The following is a 21,434-nucleotide window of genomic DNA, read 5'->3' as shown; positions in this document are numbered from 1 at the left end:
GACCTCGCTTCTAACATGCATAATTTAGTTCTTGTATGAGTAGCCTAGGCTTTTGTTCAGTATATTCTACTCTGTGTTTACAGCATCAGTGTGTGTTTCCAACTTGTTTGTATTGATCACACTGCATCCTTTTGACCTCCACTTTCTTTGCTCACCAGTTTTCATTTATCACCTCTGCTCTGCTTCATTAGATGTATCCATTATTCTTTAGCGCTTATTAGCCCTATGAAGGGTCAAGGGGAACCCGACCCGATCCCAGCTGACAGTAGGTGTACACCATGGACCGATTGCCAGCCAGTTGCATGGGTTATGCAGTGAAACATGTTGCAGTCACCCATATGGCAAATTGGAGGCTCCAGTGAAGCTGACAAACTTAATTTTTGTATATGAAAAGTTGTCAATGAAAACGGTAAGAGGAAGAACACGTTCACAAGATTCAGCTTTCCTCATCTGGCAACATTTTACACTGGATGTTCTTATGTAAGGTTAATATATTCCTAAAAGTTCAATGCACATTGGCCACATCAACAAAATTTGAAACAAAATACTACACAAACTAGATATACCCTATTTGTGCATGTTTTTTAACTCTCAATCCATACCATTCACACAGTTGACTGATCCATCTATTTATGTCTATCAATTCATATTGTTGACAAGAATTCACAATTGCCTTATTTGCCAGCACACAACAATGTGTAAAGCCTTTTAACACAATACTCATTTTAGGAAACACACACATATTGTTATATAAACAGATTATTTTGTTCAGACAATAAAAATTTAAGTTGTTACCTGCTGACAGTTTCGTCTGATACGCCAGTCTTCTTCGGAGCCGTCATCCGACGTGCTGCTGACGTGTCATTTATCCATTTATACTTATTGTTATACATCGATCAACGTTTAAACTAGTCTGGTCTGGCGGTTTGTACAGTGGAACAATAAACAAAAATAGAATAAAAATAATTAAGGGTTGAAAAATGCCCTTCCATGTGAATAATGGGAAAAAAAATGAATCGAAAAAAAATGTAAAACCACATTTGTTGTCAAGTGTCACCTCATTTGTAATAACTGCATGAAAAAATATGCCAATTAAAAATATGCTGCGGTAAGAAATTCAAAACAGGTCATTCTGAAGTGTAAAGTAGGCCTTCAACTGTGGAACAAAGACTTATGTATATGGGTTGTTCACCACTAAAGTGAGGGAAATTATGCCACATATTTAAGTCTCCTAAAAAATCCCCTCCTCGTTTTCTGAAATAGTGAAAACGTTTCACTTTGTGTCCTTACACACCCAAGACTGAAGCAAACTGCTTGCTGTACAAATTCAACAGTTGCAAAAACTCAAAAGTGCCAAAGTCTGAGGTGACTCAAATCATTTGGCAAACAAAACCACTTTATAGCTCAAACAAAATTCTTTCTTTCTCTGCTCCAACATAGCAGGTCAGTAAGTACTGTACTTCAGGCACTGCTGACTTATGTTTTCATTTTTTAAGGACTGACTTGTCTCTTCATTTTGATTTTGGTTGAGTATTTCCAGCAGAAGTGATTGAAGGGACAATATTACCACAATTTTGTTCATAGCAGTGATGCATTGACAATCTAGAAATGCATAGTCCTATAGATGTTCCAATTCTGTGCGCCACAAAGGTTGAGCAACACAACGATCAGGTTCCAACCGAAAGAAGACTACAAATTTTTCTTTTAATACCATCCATCCATCCAGCCAACCATTTTCTGTACTGCTTTGTCCCCACGGGGATAGCGGGTCTTATAATACCATGGAACCCAAAAGACATCAAAACGTCATCACAACTCAAGAGACAAATTTGCCCCATTTCCTCCCCAAACCTACAAAATTTAATTGTGATACAAATTAAACTTATACCATGGATTAAACAACCTATTGAAATATCAATACACCCAATGAGACACATACTACAGTACATAGAGGCAACACACACACACACACACACACACACACACACACACACACACACACACACACACACACACACACACCTACACAAATGAGGATTTGGCACATTTGTATGCACCACCTGCACTAAAGTGCAACTTCAGCATTACGTTCAGACAGCTTGGCTTCTTCAGCAAACTGGAGATAATTCCCTGTTTACCCAACAGCATATCACATATCTCACCAACCAACACACATGCAATGCGCTGCAATGTAAAGATTTTTTTCCCCTGAAGTCACCGCTTTTTTACACTGCCTGCATGACACTAACGCTCTACTTTGGAGTTTTGCTTTACTTAGTAATTTGAATGATTACCACTTTTCTCATAGACAAAAAAGCAGAAGATCGCCACTCTCACGACATTGTTGAATTTAGGAGGACGAGTCTGTGTCAGCCACTTTCTCTACGTAGTTCAAAATGTATCCAAATGCGTCACATCAGGGTGAACAGCATCAACGCCAAACAGACTTTATGAACAGGGACTAAAATATTATATTATATTATATTATAATATTAAAATATTACATTTAATCTCTAAATAATTGAAAACAGGAAGGACAAAGCAGACAAAAGGAGCAACAGTTTTAGGATAGAAAGAGAAGACCACTAGCAACAGATGTACGTACATGCACCATGCAAATGTGTACACACAAAATAAGCCCTCAACTTAACTATAAATGACAACAGTTGAAATTACAAGACTGCACCATCAAACTAAACATCAATTCAACACAAGGATGAAAAAGAAACTAAAACACCAATCCCAAGGGCACTTATTTCAATATTTTAACAATAGTGGCAGTCTAAAAAAACTGATTTCTGTCACGGCTTTTTATTTTTTTATACTCCAACTTAATTTCCTATGTACTATGTTGGGAATCCTAAAGTTAACGTGATTGATAGAAACCAGCAAGCCGATCAACAGAAATGGAGCAAGTATCACATGCTCACACACGTGCGCAAACACTTTTGCTGTTTATGAAGTGATGTCAACACATATAAATAAACCCTACGAGAAATATCCAAAGACAAGGTTAACTCCCCTGCAAAATTCAATCATGTCTGACATCACAAGGAACACTTCAAACATATAAAATGTATGCATGTCATTGTTTACATTTTACACAGGAGAACCTACCAGGCAGTCTTAAATGAATCCCTCTGATTGCTGTTATGTAATATTCCAGCAAAGTATGAAATCCCTTGGAGATATTAGTGCAGGATAACAAGAGGATTTATATAAAACGACTCAGTATGGTGCAGTGGGCCAAAACAGCAGAGTGTGAAACGTAATAGTGAGAGTTGCGGTCATGTGGTTGAGAATGGAAGCTTGCCAAGATGTATAGAACCTAGCAACTTCCTCACCCTCAATGAGCCCCAATTCATATTTATTTATTTATTTATTCATGGGGGCGGCTGACATTGAAGGTTGGGGTTAACTGATGCATGATGATGGTTTTAATCAAAGTGAGTGCAGAGTAAAATTGCTGACTGATATTCATGGGAAAGGCGAGGCTGCTTGGCTTTGGGTGTGTCCCTGGAAAAGATCATAAACAGCATTAAACAGTTGCTTTCTTGGTGAAATTGAAATGTTTGATACTAACGGCATTATACAAGCTTGATATTGTAGACAAGCTAATGTCCTTCAAGCCCAAGGGAAAATTTTGCTTGAGGTTCCTTTTTATGTAACATATTATGTAAAATAATTTTATTTTATTGTGGAGCGAAGTCACATGAGTGTTTTTGTGTGAAAGAAAAATTGTTATGTTTTCTTTGCAAAACAACTCATTTCTGTAAGGAAGAATCAAAATATTAGTCAAATATCGTTCCCAAATTTTAGAGCATGGACTCCAAAATTGTTTTAGTCAACAGCAATTGTTTTTCTTTGATTTTAGCCTGATAGACATTTTCATTACATTTGGCAGCATTCCGACACATACATAATAGACGAAACAGCTTTAACTTGTTTATTCTGCCAATTTTGACCTTACCGGAACATTTTGAATAGACAATATAACAAGCAGTTTTTTTTTTTCTTTGGGGGGTTATTGAAATTTATTATGTACTAAAATAACAAGAAAGCAAATAGAATTCGTAATTCTGAATCTACTCTCGGAGGCAAATCATTTTCGTGTTGTCCTCCAGTGGACTAAAACAACACTGCTAGTTTTGGGGCATTAGCGCAATTACATATAGATTGATAGATACGTAGATAGCTTCTTAACACTCCAGCTCACCCATTCTTTGACAGGTTACATCATTGAAAACCGAACACTGCCAATTGCCACACGTACGTATATTTAGTTTAGGCATCATTTTGCTTTTTCCCCAAGAAAATTAAACACGTAGAAAGACCAGTGTAGTATTGAAATAAATGTGATCAACCAACCCCAAAAATATGAAACATTTTTTTTTCCTTCAGTACCGCAGGAGCCTTAATTCAGTAGGATTTTGTGCCAAAGTAAACAAGAAGAAAAGCAAAGGTGACTCTGTAATATTTTTTTAAATTGACTGCCGTTTTGCTAGAAAACCATTCAGTTCGAATTAATTTTTACTGAATTCTCCTGAACCCAAATCTAGTTTAAGATTCTACTTTCACCACAGGTGAACAATAACACAGACCAGTATTCCCCAACGCACCTCAACGTCTCCTGACATCTGTTTGAAGTTTCTTTTTATTAAGAAGGCTATACCAGACGCATAATCACTGTACATTGATTTAACATTACCTTTACAATTAAAGTCTTCACTGAAATTACAGAATAAATATATGCACATTTTTTTCTTCAAATCTTTGTGTGAGAGAGAAAACATTAAAAGTGCCTCCTACAAAGCTGTTAGTGGGTGATGATGGGGCGAGGACAAGGAGGGGGGGGGGGATCCAGAGGCAATTGTGTGGAGAGTGGAGGTTTAACAAAGTGCATGGAAATATCCAGAAAAACTTGAGCGTTGTCTGATAATAATATTCACAAATGTTTTACCATCCGTGCCTCATTGGCGCATCCTTTATGAGAAGCACCCTGATAGAGACAGAAGTCCTAATTAATGGGAACAACCATAGTCATAAGATATAAAAATTAAATAGAACACTGAACTGTTAATACGTTGCAGTATCTTTGTTCACAATGTGATGATTTGCAACCGCCTCAACGCTACCCCACACCCCTCACTTCCTGCACTTCAGTGAGTGCATGCAGCAAACGGCAGTTCGTATTCATATTTGTTTTATCCATCTTCCACTGATTTCCCATAGCCTTAATGTGCATGGCCTCCGGGTCTTTGTACATCCTAGTGAGGGGTAAAAGAAGCAGAGAATAACCCTTCAATTCAGGGAGACGTCCTGCTCCCGTGTGTCGAGGGAATTCCATAAACAAAGGATTTCAGGATTGTGGTGTATATTTTTTTATTCCCTCGTGCCTCTCTTAGTCCTCTAATGCACTCCTCTCAGCAAGTAGATATATTTATATTATAAAAATAACAGATGCTGACATTGCTGGCTACTCTGAAAAAAAAGGCACTTGATTGAAACATCTGAGAACAACCTCTCCTCCGTAAAGATTTAGGCGGCACTGTAATATGTTTTATTTCATATCATGCTGCCTTGTTCAGATTGACTTTCTTCTAATATTGGTTTTGGGTGGTTGTGTTTTAAGGATAACAAAGTGATCATGTCAGGCCTTTCTCCTCTGAGCTACAAATGTTAAAACCGATACGATTTTTCCAACACTTCGAGGTAATCCGGCTTGGTTTGGAGTTTGGCCCTTAACTCCAGGTAATCGCTTTGGGACGGTTCGGGGTAGCAGCCTTTCCCCGCCGTGAAAAGCAAAGTCTCCTTCAGCCGAGCGTCCTGTTGCAAATCTGGGTACTGCATGCCAGGTGGGTGTGCATGTGCCACGTGCATGTCCTTGATTTTGGAAGCGGTCCCGTAAAGGCAGTCCACGAAACCGACGGTAGGCGTGGGCCTTTGACTGTCAATGACCGTGGGGCAGAGTCCACCGTTCTCATGAAGTCCTGCAAAGTCGGCTGTGGTGTGGTTGACACCGACGATGGTGTTGAGTTGAGAGTTGGAAATAGCCAGGCTCCACTCTCTTTCTTTCTCTAACAAGGTTCGATAGTTGTTGCTGCTACTGCTGCTGCCATTGTCTTTCTTGGCTGAAAACTGCCCTCTGTCTTCATCTGACGGTGCTGCTATCTCCCCCTCTCGGGGCTTATAGATGGGGTTGTTACACATCTGAGTCACAGGATGTGGGATGTAATCATAAACATGGCCGTGGGAATGTGAGTGACTGGGATGAGTGTGTGTGTGCAAGCTGGGGGTTGGCTTCTCCAGTGTATTCGAGTTGCCGGCGCTGCTCTGCCTTGGCGCATCCTCAAAAATCCTGCATTGCATCTGGATCCCTGTCAGATCCACCTCAGAACGCTTCCTGAAGGGCAGCTTCTTCCTCCGACGAAGAACAAAGGCAAACAGCCCGGCTGCTACAAACACAGCAGAGATGAAGAGGATGAGGAGGCTGAGGATGAGGACGGACAGCGGAACTGCATCTCTTCCAGCTGCCTCCCCCATTCCAGTACTCCTGGTGGTGAGGTCATCCCCACCAGGCTGAGCGGGTAAGGAGCCTGAGGAATATTTAAGTTCAGGACAAAGTACTTCAACCTCTAATGAACGCAAATCCTTCCCAAAGGCAAACTCTGGCGTCTTGCAGATGACGTCTCCAACCACAATGACAGAGGAGAGCTTTTCCACCCATTGTTTGAGAGGGATGATATCGCAGGAGCACTCCCAGGGGTTCTGATGAAGGTCAACTTGGACAATAGAGGTCAGGTGCTCCAGGACTCCACGCACAGGTAGGGAAAGGAAATAATTGTTGCGTAGGTTGAGGCGAGCGAGGTTGGTGCCAGCGAAGACGTCATCGGGGAGGGAGCGCAGCAAGTTGTCATTGAGAAAAACCAGCTGCAGGTTGGGCATCAGGGAAAAGGCGTTTGGTTGTATCTCTCGTATAACATTATACTCAAAGTAGAGTAGGCTCAGCATCTGGAGACCTCGAAACATCCCGGGGGTGAGCCTTTCGATGTCATTGCCATTCAGGTATAAGCTTTTTAAGTTTGGCAGGTTGATGAAAGCGCCCTCCTGCACATAAGATATCCGGTTGTTGCCTAAATGCAATAAATCCAAACTTGAAAAGTTCCAGAAATCAGAGCGGTAAATTTTCTGTATTAGGTTCCCGCTGAGATATAATTTCTTGGCATTGAGCGGCCTCGGCAAAAGGTCAGAGATGTTGTGAAAGCCTTTCTCCTTACAGTTCACTGTTAGGCCCAAGTCAGTGATGTGAAGGTTGCAAATACATCCGGCGGGACAAATTATCGGGATTGGAGGTCTCGTCTGATAGCCGGCAATGGGGGGCTGGTTGATGCCTGGGTAAATACTACGCGGTGTTGGGGGGTTCTTGGTGGGACGAGGTCGTTTTGTGGGCTTTATTGCAGAGGATGCGGTGTTGTGAAAGGAGGAGAGCATGGAGGATGGTTTGGTCGGCCACGTGTTGTCATTGTTGAATGGGATGCGTGGAATTCCCAGTTTGGCCTCAATCTCAGAATCGGAGAGCAAAGGGCACAGCTCATTGCGCTTGATTTCCCGTAGGTCTTTTCCATGTAAATGGAACGGGTACTCGCATGTTATTTCGCCTACCAGAGCAGTATAAGGAATTCTCTCCAGCCAAGTCTTTAGCTGGACAATCTCACACACACAGTTCCAAGGATTCTCCTCCAGCTGAATTTCCATTAAGCTCCGTCCAACGTACTCCAACGTCCCTTTATAGGGCAACGTCTTTAGTCTGTTCCCCCTAAGGTCCAAATGTGTTAGCGAAACAGACCGGAAGAGATAATTGGGGAGCAGTGGAATCAGATTGTCATTTAGTATAAGTACTCTCAATTTGTGTAGGTGCCTGAATGCACCACTTTCAATCCTTTTGATAACATTGTAGTCTGCTTGGAGATACTCTAAACTTTCCAGTCCGAGGAATGTGTCGTTCCGGAAAATTTCAAGTTTGTTCTCGTGCAAGAAAAGCCGTTTGAGTATTCCCAAGCCGTTGAATGCTCCAGCGTGGATATCTTGCAAGGCGTTATTACCCAGATTTATGGAAATGGCGTTGTTTAGATGGAGAAAGCTGTTAAAGTAGAGCTTCCTCATAGAGTTTCTCTGCAGGTTGAGTTTGAATGGCCGGCTCCATATCTGAGCAATCTGGCTCACATTTGTAAATCCTTTGCTGTCACAGTGCACGTGGAAGATGCCCTCTTTGACTTCGCAGTAGCAGGGCTCGAAGCACGGCTCATCGATCTCCTCCGAGTCCTCCAGTAATGGGATCGGGGTGGTCCATCCTAAGGCTATGGTGCTCAGCAAGGTAACCCACAGCATCCTCGCTGACACCAGATGGGTGAAGTCTGGACTCCAGAAAGAGAGCCACTTCACAGCACTGCAACAGAGAGAATGAGGGAGAATGAAAAGGGGGGTAGAAAGTAATACACAAACACACACAAATCTGAAAAAATAAAGTTCGCGGTGTGGGACGTGGCAAGAATAGGCGCGCATTTGTCATGGTGAAATGGAAAAGCGCTTGCAAATGAACTCCACCAAATGATACAATAACACAGGAGACTTCTTGATATGTTGCCACGGGTACTTCAAACAAAGTGAGCTGAGTAGACTTGGAACGGGGATGCGATATCCATGCGAGAGAAACAAATCTCCCATAGCGTTAGCATCACCGAGCAGACCCAGGTCCATTTATAATACAGCAGATATGCTGCTAAGGTTGTAATAAATCACCTCAGAGATGCTTATCGCTATGAATAAACAATGGCAACAGCAGGTGGGTGAGGTTAGCAGCAAGAGGAGACACCGTCCCCCTGGTGTATTTATTACATAACAGGAGACTCAGTCACCTTCTTAAGTAATGAGAGCAGTGAAAGATACACTGCAGACCGAGAGTGCTGAACGAACTTAAATATTGAGCATTTTTTGAATAAATCCCAGATATAGTATGACTGTCCATGAGTACATATGAGACATGCATAGAGGCGTATTAATTAAATAAGAAAAATAAAACTAATCTAACAAATAGAATAAAACAAATACGAAATATAGGATTAAAATTAAGACAAAACTGGAAACAAACTACAAAATAAAAAAATATAATAGAAAAATAAAATGGTTTCAGCATGGATGATCAGACTAAAAAAATGAATGCAAAATTAACATTATTTTAGAGGTTAAAATACAACCTTTTATTGGTTGTTAAAAATGCAAATAATGCCGCACACCAACACACACGCACACACATACACGCACACATCATGCGCGCGGTTTTTCTCTGCCCTCATTGACGGCATTTGCGTTTAGGTGAGAAGTCTGAGTAGGATTTCAGCTACATTTTCAGGACGACTCATGCTTGAGGAAACAAAATGATTTGGGGTTAAAAGTAACATACTGATATTTTGAGCATTATCCAAAATAAAATTATTATTATTGTTATTTTAATCTGTCGTCTTAGTAACTGGTTTAAAAATCAAAGTTCAGCACAGAAGTAATGTTCCATTCAATGACGCACACATCGACTCCGGGAACTGTCCGTTCAACCGTGGGTGCTGAAATCCAGTGAAGTCTTTGGCGGAACAAATCCGCTGTCCGCGGTTCTGATTTAAAGAGCAAAAAGAAAGAATAAAGAACGAATAAAGGCAAAAGAGGGAAACCTCCAGTGAAAGCAGCGAATGAAGAGAAAATTGTTAGGACGTATTCCTTGGAAAAGGCACCCAAAAATAACAAAATAAAAGTCATTCAATATCATTATTGTGTGATATCTTATGATTCCTCGATTTCCATCCTTTTTTTAATATTTGTATGTTTATTAAATAAAATGCAATTTATTTATTTGTTAATTTTAAATCATTTCAATAAAGTGGAATTGGTATACATACTTAGTTTAGAGGGATTGCCACTTCTTCATCCTCCTGCGGCGTGTTCTGTTGTGGCCCGCAACGTCCTGCACACTGTCCGATGCCGGGCTGCGGGGGAGAAAAAAAAACAGAACCAGAAGTGGAGGTGAAAAAAGCGTTGGAGAGCAAATAGACGGAGCAGATATGGAATGCAGAGTAGGGATCGACTTGGAGTAGAAGAGAATGTGGCATTGATTCAAAGTCAAACGCACTTCAGTTGAAAATGCTAAATACTTTATATTAGAATGCAACAAAAGGTATTTGCATTAGCCCTGCCAAATCTTCTCTTTAACTGAAAGCACTGAGTTCAATCTAGCAGAGAGCATCGCGCTCGTGGAAAGAGATGCCAAGCATAATGCAGCAACATTTGGCCGTGGCTGACGTGCTGAAAAGAACACGACTATTCCACCATCATGTTAAAGTTAACACAGATGCGTACGTGACAACTGCACACCCATTTACAGCATACAATCAGCCAACTCACCTTAGGTTTGTGCTGCAGCTGGGAAGCATTGGGGGATATAATAGCAGTACTAAAACAAAAAGAAAAAACGGGGGAACAATACTTTGATTGTTAGTTTTCGCTCTCTTTCTTCCCCATCTCCCGCTTTCTATCTCCTTACCCTCTCCCCGTGGCTGAGGCTAAAGGAGAGGAGGAAGAGGAGAGATGAAGACGTGAGAGGAATGTGAAATCTCTCCCTCGCTCTCCGGTGACTCTGACTCTCTCCCCTTCTTCTTCCCACTCTCCTGCGTGTGCTTAAAATGCAAGTCCTCGAGTCCAGCCCGTCCTGCCTCTTCCTCCTCCTCCTCCTCCTCCTCCGCCGCCTCCCGGGTGAGCGCGCTCGACGACTGCGCAGCCGGGTGACAATACTCTCCTCAGGACCGTGCCCTCGTTACGGTTGGAGCAATACGCAGCAGGAATGTAGACGGATTGCTCGGCTGCCTTTATTTAGTTTCATTTGCCCCCCGCAAGCTGCCTCGCTTTCTTTTCCACGCGTCCAAAAAATGCCTGCTGTCGTGCGTCACAGGAGTGATGAGGAGGGACTGAGCGAGTCGGAGAGGTGGAGGGAGGGAAAGGGTGAGAGACGCAGAGAAGAGAGATAGAGAGTGAAAGAGAGGAGGAGGAAGAGGAGAAGGAGGGGGAAAGAATGATGGAAACCATTTGGAATCTTGGGTGAGAAGATGTTTTCGTGCACCACGCCAAAGAACTAAAGATAATGTGATATAGGTGTGAGTGAGACTGGCAGACCTGTGTATGTCATTTGAAGTGGAAAAAGACATTGTTCTGTTTATTTTACTTCTGAGAATAGATATTAGGTAGTTTGGCATTCCATCTAAAATCACCCAACTCCTCTGTGATGACGACAGCAGGTGATCACGACTATTTAAAGCAAGAAGGGAGAGGCGGATTCACACTCTGTGCCCCCCCCTCCCCCCTCCCCCTTTCCCGATCTGCTTGCCTTCCCGCGTCTCGCCTGCAGCGGGCAACACGCGTCCGTTCTTTGGCAGCAGTAGCAGCAGCACCAACGGGAGCCAAAGCACAGACTGAGACAACGTCACCTCAACCAGCTCTGCAAAGACAAACGTGGTATCGTGTATCCCTCGACACGCAAATTACGTCGGTGCTCACATTTGTGCTGATGTAGAATTACAGATATTTTCTTTGACAACAAAAAAGACCCTGGTAAAAGTAGAAGTGGTTAGGCTACTGAGTCAACTCATTGACTAAGTAAAAAAGAGATGAGATGCATTAAACTACAAAAGTAAAAAGAACAAATTATGTTTCATTGTCAGTATCAATTTTGATAACCTGGAACAACAAAATACAAAACTTATCTGCACACAAAATAATTTCCCTCTTGTGTCATTAAGAAAAAAATAAAATCACTATCAAAATTTATATTCATAGCTTGGCAAGTACGTGAACTGAACAATAAAAAATGCTGAGCTTATAATATCTACAAAATTACAAATGACCTGATGATCTTTTCTTTAAGACTAGATGGATATTTTTTACCACCATGAGCTGGTGGCTTTTAGGCTGGCACAGCACAAACCATTGTGTTGCCACAATATCAAAGACTTCTCTAAAACAAGGCCATGGATATGAAACATCTCTTCAAATTTGTTGTCATTGTCGTTAATGCCTCCCAGTTCACGTTACTCCATGTCACTGCTGTTCCGCATATTTTGCTGTCGTATAAGGTTTCAATCAATCAATATCCAACCGCAAGTAACTCTCTCTCTAGTTACGTCTTTTTTTATGCCATGTCATTGTCCAAAAAGTGGCTGCTCTTTTCCGGCTAAGAGCTGGGAAAATCTCTGAAGTCCCAAGATAGAAAAGAGCATAAAATTATATGATCATTGAGGTCAAACATCCAATGAATTTTGGGGCAACACCCAGCTGGTTTGATGGTTCCCTTCAGCCCACCCGAGAAGACGGGCAGCGGACGTGATATTTCAGAGAAGCATTTGTGAGCAGCTGCTGGTCGACAAAAACTGACATTCTTCTTTATGAAAAGCCATCGTTCACTCCTTCGGTCTGACAGCTAATGTCACACAGAATGACATGAGGTCACTCAAAAACATTCATTCAACACAGTGAACATGTTGTATATACTGTAGGTTGACATTTGTCACAATGAAGAACTTGTGACCCGAAATGTTACAGCTAATTATAAAGACTGTGGCATTTTGTTATTTTGGCAGCCGTTGCGGAAAATGGACATACAAGTATCAGTTCAAAATACCAGAAGAAAATTAAGCAGTTGGACTGTCACAGCCGTTTTGTGATGACATTGTGATGAAAATTAATAACCTGAATGGGCTCTGATGAGCAACCTTCATTGTTGCATTCTTTATCTCATCTTGTTTTTTTTTATTCCACTTTGATCCACAGCGGGCTCCACGGAGTGAAGAAATACTGGCTGGAACAGTTACGATTCCAGCATGAAACAAGGATCCCACAGAGTACAACTTTTTCAAAACACTGATCTCATTCTTTCACTCACTCCAGCAAACATTTGACCTCATGTAAGCGTTGGAATGTAAATCGACTGGGTCTTTGCGGGTTTTCTCCTTTTTTTCTTCAGTAGGCATACGCACCCTAACTCCCTAGTGTGCATTATGTGTGAAATACTAAGTGTCTACTTGAACAAAGCAGGTGTTAATTGAACTTTTCAGGGCATCTTAGGTGCAGTAATATTAAGGCTCATCTCTGTCACCATGGCGACCAAAATATATTGAAAACAACATAGATGGAACCTTAACATGAAATGTAGCACCGTAAAATGTCAACTGTGCTGAAAACCGTCCCTCTGTTATTTCTATGGCATAGATTGTTTGAGACAGAGACAGATGTACAAATTACTGGTAGTCGCAATGCTTGCATAGTTCTGCACTGATAATAAAATTGCTCCAGGAGATGGACTAAAGACCCTTCCATTTAAACTTGTAATGGTCTCCATTAAAAGTTTTCCGCTTCTTGTTATCAAGCGGACAGTCAGCTTGACTGTATCGGAGTCACAATGTCTGAATGTTCTTGTTTACCTCCTGGTCTGGCTGCCACTCCACAGAAGCAGCTGTCTGCTCTCTCTACCTGATGATCGCCTTACTTTCCTACCTGTCGATGTGGTCAATTCTAACTGAATTTGTGGAAGAAAGCCAGAAGCCTACGCGAAAAAGAGTGAAACAGGAAGAGGAGTTGTGTATGTCAGTTTCATCGCTGCTTAGTCTGTGGCTAGTCCCTATCTGCTATGAATCATTAAAAGCATGACAGGATTTCATTAATGAGAAGCATGTGCTTTTTCATTATTCCATTCACCGTTCAAAACAAAGAATGTCTATGACATCATGACTGACAGCTGCAAGACATGGCAAGCCAGGCCTCCTGAAGCATTGGAAGAAAGCCGAGAACTGTATTAGTTGCTGCATGATCTTTCTAAATCGTCCTTGCATGACCTGGCCTTGAATTTTTAGCCTGGATCACAATGAAAATAATGATCTGCCCTGTGTGAAAAGAACACGAGGCAGAGGGAGAATGTGACAATCAGAGGTGGGACGATAGTGCAAGTCACGATTCAATATTGTGACGATTGTGGCCCGCAAACAATTTCATATCTACGATATTGACAATATTCTGTCAGAATTTCTTAACAAAAATACATCACGACATATGTGACTCAAAAAAAAAAAAAATACCCATGAAAATTAAATACCAAAACTTTGCACAATGTACAAAGAAACATGTTCATGTGCATAGTGTGTCACTTCGTTTGAGCCTCGCGAATATAAACGCTGCACAGCTGGGAAAGTTAAACATTAATTACATGTTTTATGTTCACCAGGACAATGCATTGCGTTCCGATATTAAAGTCAATAGCAATTTAATTTTGCATAGTACATCACTGGTGTCTTGTAAATGTAAATTTTATGTGAAGGAAGAGAAGTGTTAAGCCACTTGGTGAATGGGGTCTTGGACAAAAGAGCAACCAAAGATAAGAAATGAGCGAGACGGCACTTTCTTTTATCTATTGACCTCCTGAAAATACACACTGGCATTGAAAATTTGAAAGCCAGATCATTGTCTCAGTAGCACTGCTCCATCACAGTAGATTTCCTCTATACCTCAGGAGTGGTCTTAGAGTTAAAAGTATGGAATATAAAAGCAGAAGAAAAAAAAATTGCTTTGAGTGTCTTGCATTATTCGAAGCTCAAGGTTTAATGATTCAGTTGGGTTCTAGTTGACATTTCTGCATTTCATCCTTCACAAGACTGAGTTCACACCGGCACAGACACACATGTTCAAGCAATGTTTTTTATTTAAATAGATATCTTATGTATTAGTTTAATAAGGTCAAAGTCATACAGCAACATTTCATATGCGTATCATGAGCAGTTTGAACACTATGCCAGGTCTGATTTTTTTTTAGTAGTATAGTAGTTTAGCGGACCTTGCTATATAGGTAGCGAACAAACAATACATTTACTCAAACATTTCAGTGTGAACAGTCGTTGTTTGCACTGGACGTATTGCAGCTTGAAATGGTTTCTAGTGGATTTAAACAATTCGAAAGGGCCACAGACACTGCAAAATAAATGAACTATAAATAAATTATAAATAACTTTTTTATCTTTCGTTCAGGGGTGTCAAACTAATTTTTTTCGCGGGCTGCATTGGTCATAGCTTCTTTCGGAGGGCCATTATGACTGTTAACCCAAATAAATGTATGAGCACCTCATATTATATACAGTAAAAGCTACAAAACAAACTGACAAATAACTCGTTTTCAAATCAGACAAGTAAAAACTGGTCAAATATTAAAAAAAAAGATATTATCAAAAGTGAAGAGAATTTGCAATTCTAGTTATGACACACGAATTTGATGCACAATTTGTCTTCACGGGCCACATAAAATGATGTGGCGGGCCGTATCTGGCCCCCGGGCCTTGAGTTTGACACCTGTGCTTTAGTTAATTGAATGGATGAGGACATAAATGTCATATTATTTGTATGTTTCTTTAATTATTTCAGTTTGGGCGATTTTTGAAGAGACTGTTATTCGTTTACGAAGATTAAACTTAATCTTCAATTTTCTTTATATTTCATTTATTTTCATTGTTTAATTTCCGGCACTTCAATATTGGGTACAGTAATCCTAACCACAAGGACTGTCCTGTTAATACATCATAGACAATGTGTCCGCACCCTGCATGTGTACAAGCTTTGTTTATCTCCGGGGCAATCTTGCTGCATGTTTTTGCCAGCGATGGTGATCTTGCCGATAGCCCATGTGGAACATGCTCACACACACATGGTCATGTCTATGATTTTAGCCTAAAGCCATTTCTGCTTTCCTAGCCTCAAACTGTCTGAGCAAAAATACCCATGCCACGAGTGCTCGGAGACCTCATTTCAACAGACTGTTTTCTTCCCAGGAGACATATGTATGTGTGGCAAGCAGGAACTATAGGTTGCTGGCTCATCAGTTTTTTTTTCATGGTAAAGTTACAACAGAATAAATAGAAGGATGAGGATGACAGGATAAGTATCATGGTGAGGTCTGGAAAACATCAAATATGCTCACATGCACTTATGAGAACAAAAGAATCGTAATGCTTTGGAAATTTAAAGTGATGTCAACTAATGTCAAGGTGAGACATCTGAGGTAAATGGAGCCATGTTTGTACTGGATAAATCATTTGAAAATGTTTTCGGGGCTTCATATGGAGAGATCACTGGAGTAATTATTAACTATTTTCAGAACTTTTTCTTTCGCTTTTTGCAGCGTTGACAATTAATCCACTGAGCTCTAAAATGCAAACAAAAGGCAAGACACGTGACACTACAGAACACATTTGCAGACCTCAAAATGTTGCAGTGCAAGTACAGCCTTGATGCATTACAGTTATCTAGGTGAAGTTAGTCATGGACCCTTAGAAACATCATTAATTATCTTTCCCTTAGCTATGAACATAGTTTACAATTTAATGGGGTGATCCTTCAAAGAAACATTAAAAAAACGTACTTTCCTGTTTTTGAGGGACATTGCCAAACCACAATAACCAAAAAGTTGCATCCTCATTAGATTGCGGTTGAAATTGATCACACTGGAAGCAGAGGTGTCGAATCCAGGTCCAGAAAAAGAAACCCTCCACAGTTTCAGTTTAATAATAGCAACTGAAGAGTAAATATCAGGGTGAAATGACAAGCTAAATAGAGGTTCCCAAAGCGAACATGATCATGATACAGCGAAAAGAGCAGGGAATAGGCGAGTAATAAGACGAGGGAGAAATGATAAAAAAAGACTCCTATCATGAACAGTGAATTCTATGAGTCTGTTTGTGGTGTCTTTTTTTTTAGTCCCTCGGTTGTAAAATTTCACTCGGACTCCAGTTCTTCATAAAGGGGAATGAACAGGAAGAACTGGGTCAACTATATGACCTCTCTGAGGCAAAAGTAGTTTAGGCTTTGGACATTTCTGGACTGATCTACAAGGATAAAAATAACATACCAGCAGCAAAATAAACATAAACAGGCAAACGTATAAAATGTCAGTTTGTTTTGAGCTCTGCGAAGAAAAGCCAAACAAGTCCAATTCCATTGAGCAATGCTTCACCCTTAGGATTAATTAAACGTAGCTTACAGTAAATTGTGTGTCAGGTGTCATTATCCAACAACAGTGACCCCTGACCTTTCTGCTTTTGCCTTTTCTGAATAACTGGACAAACATTTTGAAATATTTTAAAAAAGTTCCCCATAAAAGTGGAAGTGATTACACTGCATGGGGTATCGCGATACACATTCTCTTTCTTTGTCCCAATATTTTGGTTCATGTGGTTTCGTGTCGCAGCCCTTCACTTGGCAAGAAGCTGTATATGGAAACTTGATTGGTGTTTTTAAATATTTTATCCCTTGAAGTGTGTAATTTCTCTTCAGAACCAACGTTTGGATTGAATGTGACATTTGTATCAGCAGAATATTGTATAAAAAAACGATATATCAAGGATCAACCAAGCTCACTTGAGGCTTTTGTTGCAAATGGATCATCAATACAAGTGAAAAATTATTTGTTGGCTTCACCAACCAGTCATTCTTTCTTGCCAGTGAAAATGTGATGGATTTTTGTTGTCACTTTGTAAGATGAGTTGGACGGCCATGTATGATGGACTGACTGGGATGCCTGACGCTGCTTACAATAACTTTTTAAAAAAAAATTATGCCTTGCTCAGAGAGTAAATAAGAAAGAGACAAGGACTTTTGCTTTATCGAGCATTCCAATGTTTTGCAATATGTCACAGTCAACAGACCTTGTAGAGTTTGTATAAGGTCAAGGATAGTTGTTTAATTCCAAAGTACAACCACACAAACATAAAGACAACCATTTTCACTTGTGTGCTTGTTGGAGGCAGTGATGTTATCTTTCCACTGACGTACGTAAATCTCTCCATTTGTGCTTTAGTGGTAATATGTATTCAACTCCATATTGCAGCTACATCGCAGCCCAGATTTTGGTGTTTTGGTGAAAAGCAGCCTTCAGTACTCGCTGACCAAATAAAAGTGTATGGTTCCTTTTCATACACTGACCAGCATGTCCTCTTTGTCATCCAGGAAATATGGCTTCCTTATAGACATCATTAATTTCATATTAATTTGATTGCTTTTATACCATACATTGGCAAATAGCAAAACATTACCTAATTGTGTGATACACATTTATGACAGAAACTAATTGATGAAGACTTACATTTCTTATTTACTGAAAGACCTTGAAACATGAATTCAGTCAGAACCGCTGTGTTCAGATTAAAATAATTCTACTGGATTTATTTTACACAGAACAGAAAACAATCTATCATTCAAAGTGTGAGGCATTTTCAAACTCAAAAGTGGGCTTTATCTTTTCCAAAAATTATGATGCATTCACAAGTTATGAGAAAACTTCATGTTCAATGATTTCCACATTTATTTGACTAGTATACAAGTAACTTCATTCATAGTTTACATACTATATGTGTGTCAGAGGTCTCCGTGGGAGAATCTGTGCGAATGAAAAGCTTGTCCAGGTGCTTCAAAAATCATTTATGCACAAACAGGACAAACAAGCCTTTTCAGAACTTGAACGTCAGCAACACATTGAGCATTTCCAAAAGACAGTTCAGATGGCAAAACAGTTTCTAGCATTCATTGTGTTTCTTGCTACTACTGGGACAATATAACTGACTGGTAACGAGTTCAGTGTGAATTCCACATTTTCCCCAAAGCCAGACAGTGATAGGCTTCGGCTCAACTCATACTCAAATGAGGACACAATAGCCTATAGCACAGGTGTCAAACTCAAGGCCCGGGGGCCAGATCCAGCCCGCCACATCATTTTATGTGGCCCGCGAAGACAAATTGTCCATCAAATTTGTGTCATGACTAGAATTGCAAATTGTCTTCACTTTTAATTATATCTTTTTTTTAAAAATATTTGACCAGTTTTTACTCGTCTGATTTGAAAATGAGTTATTTGTCAGTTTGTTTTGTAGCTTTTACTGTATATATACTATAAATATACATTTATTTGGGTTGACAGTCATAATGGCCCTCCGAAAGAAGCTATGACTACAATGTGGCTCATGAAAAAAATGAGTTTGAGACCCCTGGCCTATAGAAATGGATGAAATTGCATCAGTGAATTACTGCTCTCTGTATTCAATATTAAGAAAAAAAATTAAACCGCCTAAAATGTTGAATTTGATTTGGCACGTCCACATTGCCAGGTTTGGCCAGGCCTGGAGTATTACCGCAATGATGTTGAACAAATTGTACAGTATGTGCAGATCACATTTCAGTTTGTCCCATGGTTGCTGTATGTCTCCATATTTCAATTTAACTTAGTAAATTTGTTCTACAAGAACCAGTAGTTGCTTTTATATTCAAAGCACTCTTCCTGCTCTTGCACTCTTGAACATGAGGCTAAGAATCCAATCTCCAGGGACGAGGAGAGTAAATGGCAATTTGAGCTGCAGCACTTTGCCAGTAGATTGTGTGGATTATGTGTGCTCTTTCGGCTTTGTTGCAGGTCTGCAACAAAGTCAAACAGACAGCGTGATGGACGGAGAAAATAACAAAAATGACACGACGTACGGCAGACTAACAACCCAGAATCGTGGCTTTAAAGGATCTGACTAGGTGCTGGGAGAACTTGTCTAAAACTATACTAAACTTTATTAAGTTGACCAGCAGAGACACTACCATGTAAGTTTAGAATGACACAACTTTCATGTAAATATTGCTGGTGGGCTAAAACCTCATCAGTCACATCTTGGTGAAGTTCAAGAGACAGATTTGAAGAATACACATGTGTTGGAATGGCCCAGTTAAAGTCCAAACCTAAATTCTATTGATGATCTGAGGCAAGACTTGAACATTGCTCGAAACATCTACTCAGAAGATGAAAAAAGTAATAGTTTTATGGCCCAGCTAGCTGACCCTTTGAAAACTTATTGATGTCAGAAACAGTCCCATTGCTGATAAAATGTAACATTGACCAGCACTTCTGATTCTGAAGCCTCTAAGCAAATAATATTAATATGATAAATGTAATCGAACAAAAACATCCACATACTTGTACAAGAAACAGTGCAGCCAAGATAAAAGTCACAAAATGAAGTAACTTGACTGTTGAGGATAAATGAATACCATTTCATGGAGCAAATTTTACAATTTAACTTGGCAGTGCTTCTTGTAGTGTTTACCAGGAAAAAAAGCCTTGCTGGCCCTGACCCCACCACTGATAGTATTATTCATTAGTGTTTTCTGTGAAATTGAGTCCACGATGATTAAATAAGGTCTTCAATATGGGCTCAAACACATACTCACAGGTTTTCAAATATTATTAAATGACTCATATTGCCTCTGTTTTTTTTTGGTCTAACCAGTGGGAAATGCGTGTCTGTGTTCTGTGCTAGTTGAAGAAGCAAGGGGAAGGGGCTTTGATAATAACGTTGACAGAAAAATCATGAAAAACATGCATGTTTTAATAGCTGCTTCTACTCACCCAGACGTAAACCGGTTCCCTGTTGCTTCTTTTCTTTTTTGTTCTGCCTCCCCTACAACCTGTGACAGCAGCACACAATGATCAAGAGGGGTTTGGTTGGTGTCAGACTCTTAGTGTGGCGACTCAACCGGTTCAAGACCGAACAAATTTATCTGGCAAGCTGACAAAGCCTGTAAGTTGTGTACTTTGAGCTCAGCTTTCTATTGGCATTGGTACTGCTGTCACTTTCAAGCCAGTTTGTTCCCCTACATCCCAGATGATATCATTTATCGGAGTGGGGCGTGCCCCCAACTTGGAGCATAAATAGTTGGGTTTTCCACACCAGCCCAGCTTGCTGTCCTAAACTAAGCCTTGTTATATGATGTGAAATATGAGTGATTCTCAAACAACCAGAACCAATGTCCTGAGGAAAATAAGACTCCATTAAAATGGGCTGCATGCATGCAAACAAACAATGGCACACTCATGAAAATCTTTTTGGGGCATTGTCATCCTGCAAACTGACTTCACCTGTTGAGAGGCATGATTAGCACTTGTAGGGGTCTTGTAATTGGACACTGCAGTACCCAGTCCAGAACGGCCATTAGAGCTCCAAGCAGGATTTAGCCATGATGATCCACACAAATCTAATCCGTTATTACACAGACACGGTTTTTCACATCAAAAGCCCAGCATGGCAAAACGTGATCAAAAAGTTACGTCAAAGATGGTTACAATCAGATTTTAGGAGTAAATCCAGCCTGAAAATCCCACATATTTTATTTAAACTGAATCACTTTGTTTCAAAGTGTTTTCAATTGTTTTATTTTTCCTGTTAAATTTATTATCCCCCCATCACCACCCTGACACTTGAGGAGATGCTACCAAGCAAGATAAGTAAGGTATGCAGATGAGAAGAATAATTTTCATATTGTGCTTTTGTTAG

General features: G+C 40.2%; 1 protein-coding gene across 4 annotated transcripts; it reads right to left on the bottom strand.

The window, feature by feature from the left end:
• Nucleotides 1-3,932: 3,932 nt before the first annotated feature.
• On the bottom strand, nucleotides 3,933-20,821 carry slitrk3a (SLIT and NTRK-like family, member 3a). Of its 4 annotated transcripts, XM_088381392.1 has the most exons (4): nucleotides 10,589-11,009; nucleotides 10,450-10,498; nucleotides 9,948-10,034; nucleotides 3,933-9,665 (listed from the first exon to the last, which is right to left on the bottom strand). In XM_088381392.1, the coding sequence occupies exon 4, from the start codon at nucleotides 8,560-8,562 to the stop codon at nucleotides 5,680-5,682; it is 2,883 nt and encodes a 960-aa protein (XP_088237518.1). In that variant the 5' UTR covers nucleotides 8,563-9,665; nucleotides 9,948-10,034; nucleotides 10,450-10,498; nucleotides 10,589-11,009; the 3' UTR covers nucleotides 3,933-5,679. The 4 variants fall into 4 exon arrangements, with proteins under 4 accessions (XP_088237518.1, XP_088237519.1, XP_088237521.1 ...); XM_088381393.1 differs by lacking the exons at nucleotides 10,450-10,498; nucleotides 10,589-11,009 and adding an exon at nucleotides 20,510-20,821; XM_088381395.1 differs by lacking the exons at nucleotides 10,450-10,498; nucleotides 10,589-11,009 and adding an exon at nucleotides 20,510-20,821 and having other exon boundaries at nucleotides 3,933-8,446.
• Between the last annotated feature and the right edge of the window lie 613 nt (nucleotides 20,822-21,434).

This window comes from Syngnathus floridae, chromosome 7, assembly GCF_059516105.1.
Source record: "Syngnathus floridae isolate MCC-2025c chromosome 7, RoL_Sflo_1.0, whole genome shotgun sequence".
Taxonomy (NCBI): Eukaryota; Metazoa; Chordata; class Actinopteri; order Syngnathiformes; family Syngnathidae; genus Syngnathus; species Syngnathus floridae.
The sequence above is the reverse complement of the archived record's forward strand: the minus strand, read 5'-3'. Positions and strand labels throughout refer to the sequence as shown.

Bases quoted from the DNA above. Each gene is read 5' to 3' on its own strand.
- slitrk3a (XM_088381393.1), bottom strand. From the start codon at position 8,562: ATGCGCGCCTATTCTTGCCACGTCCCACACCGCGAACTTTATTTTTTC.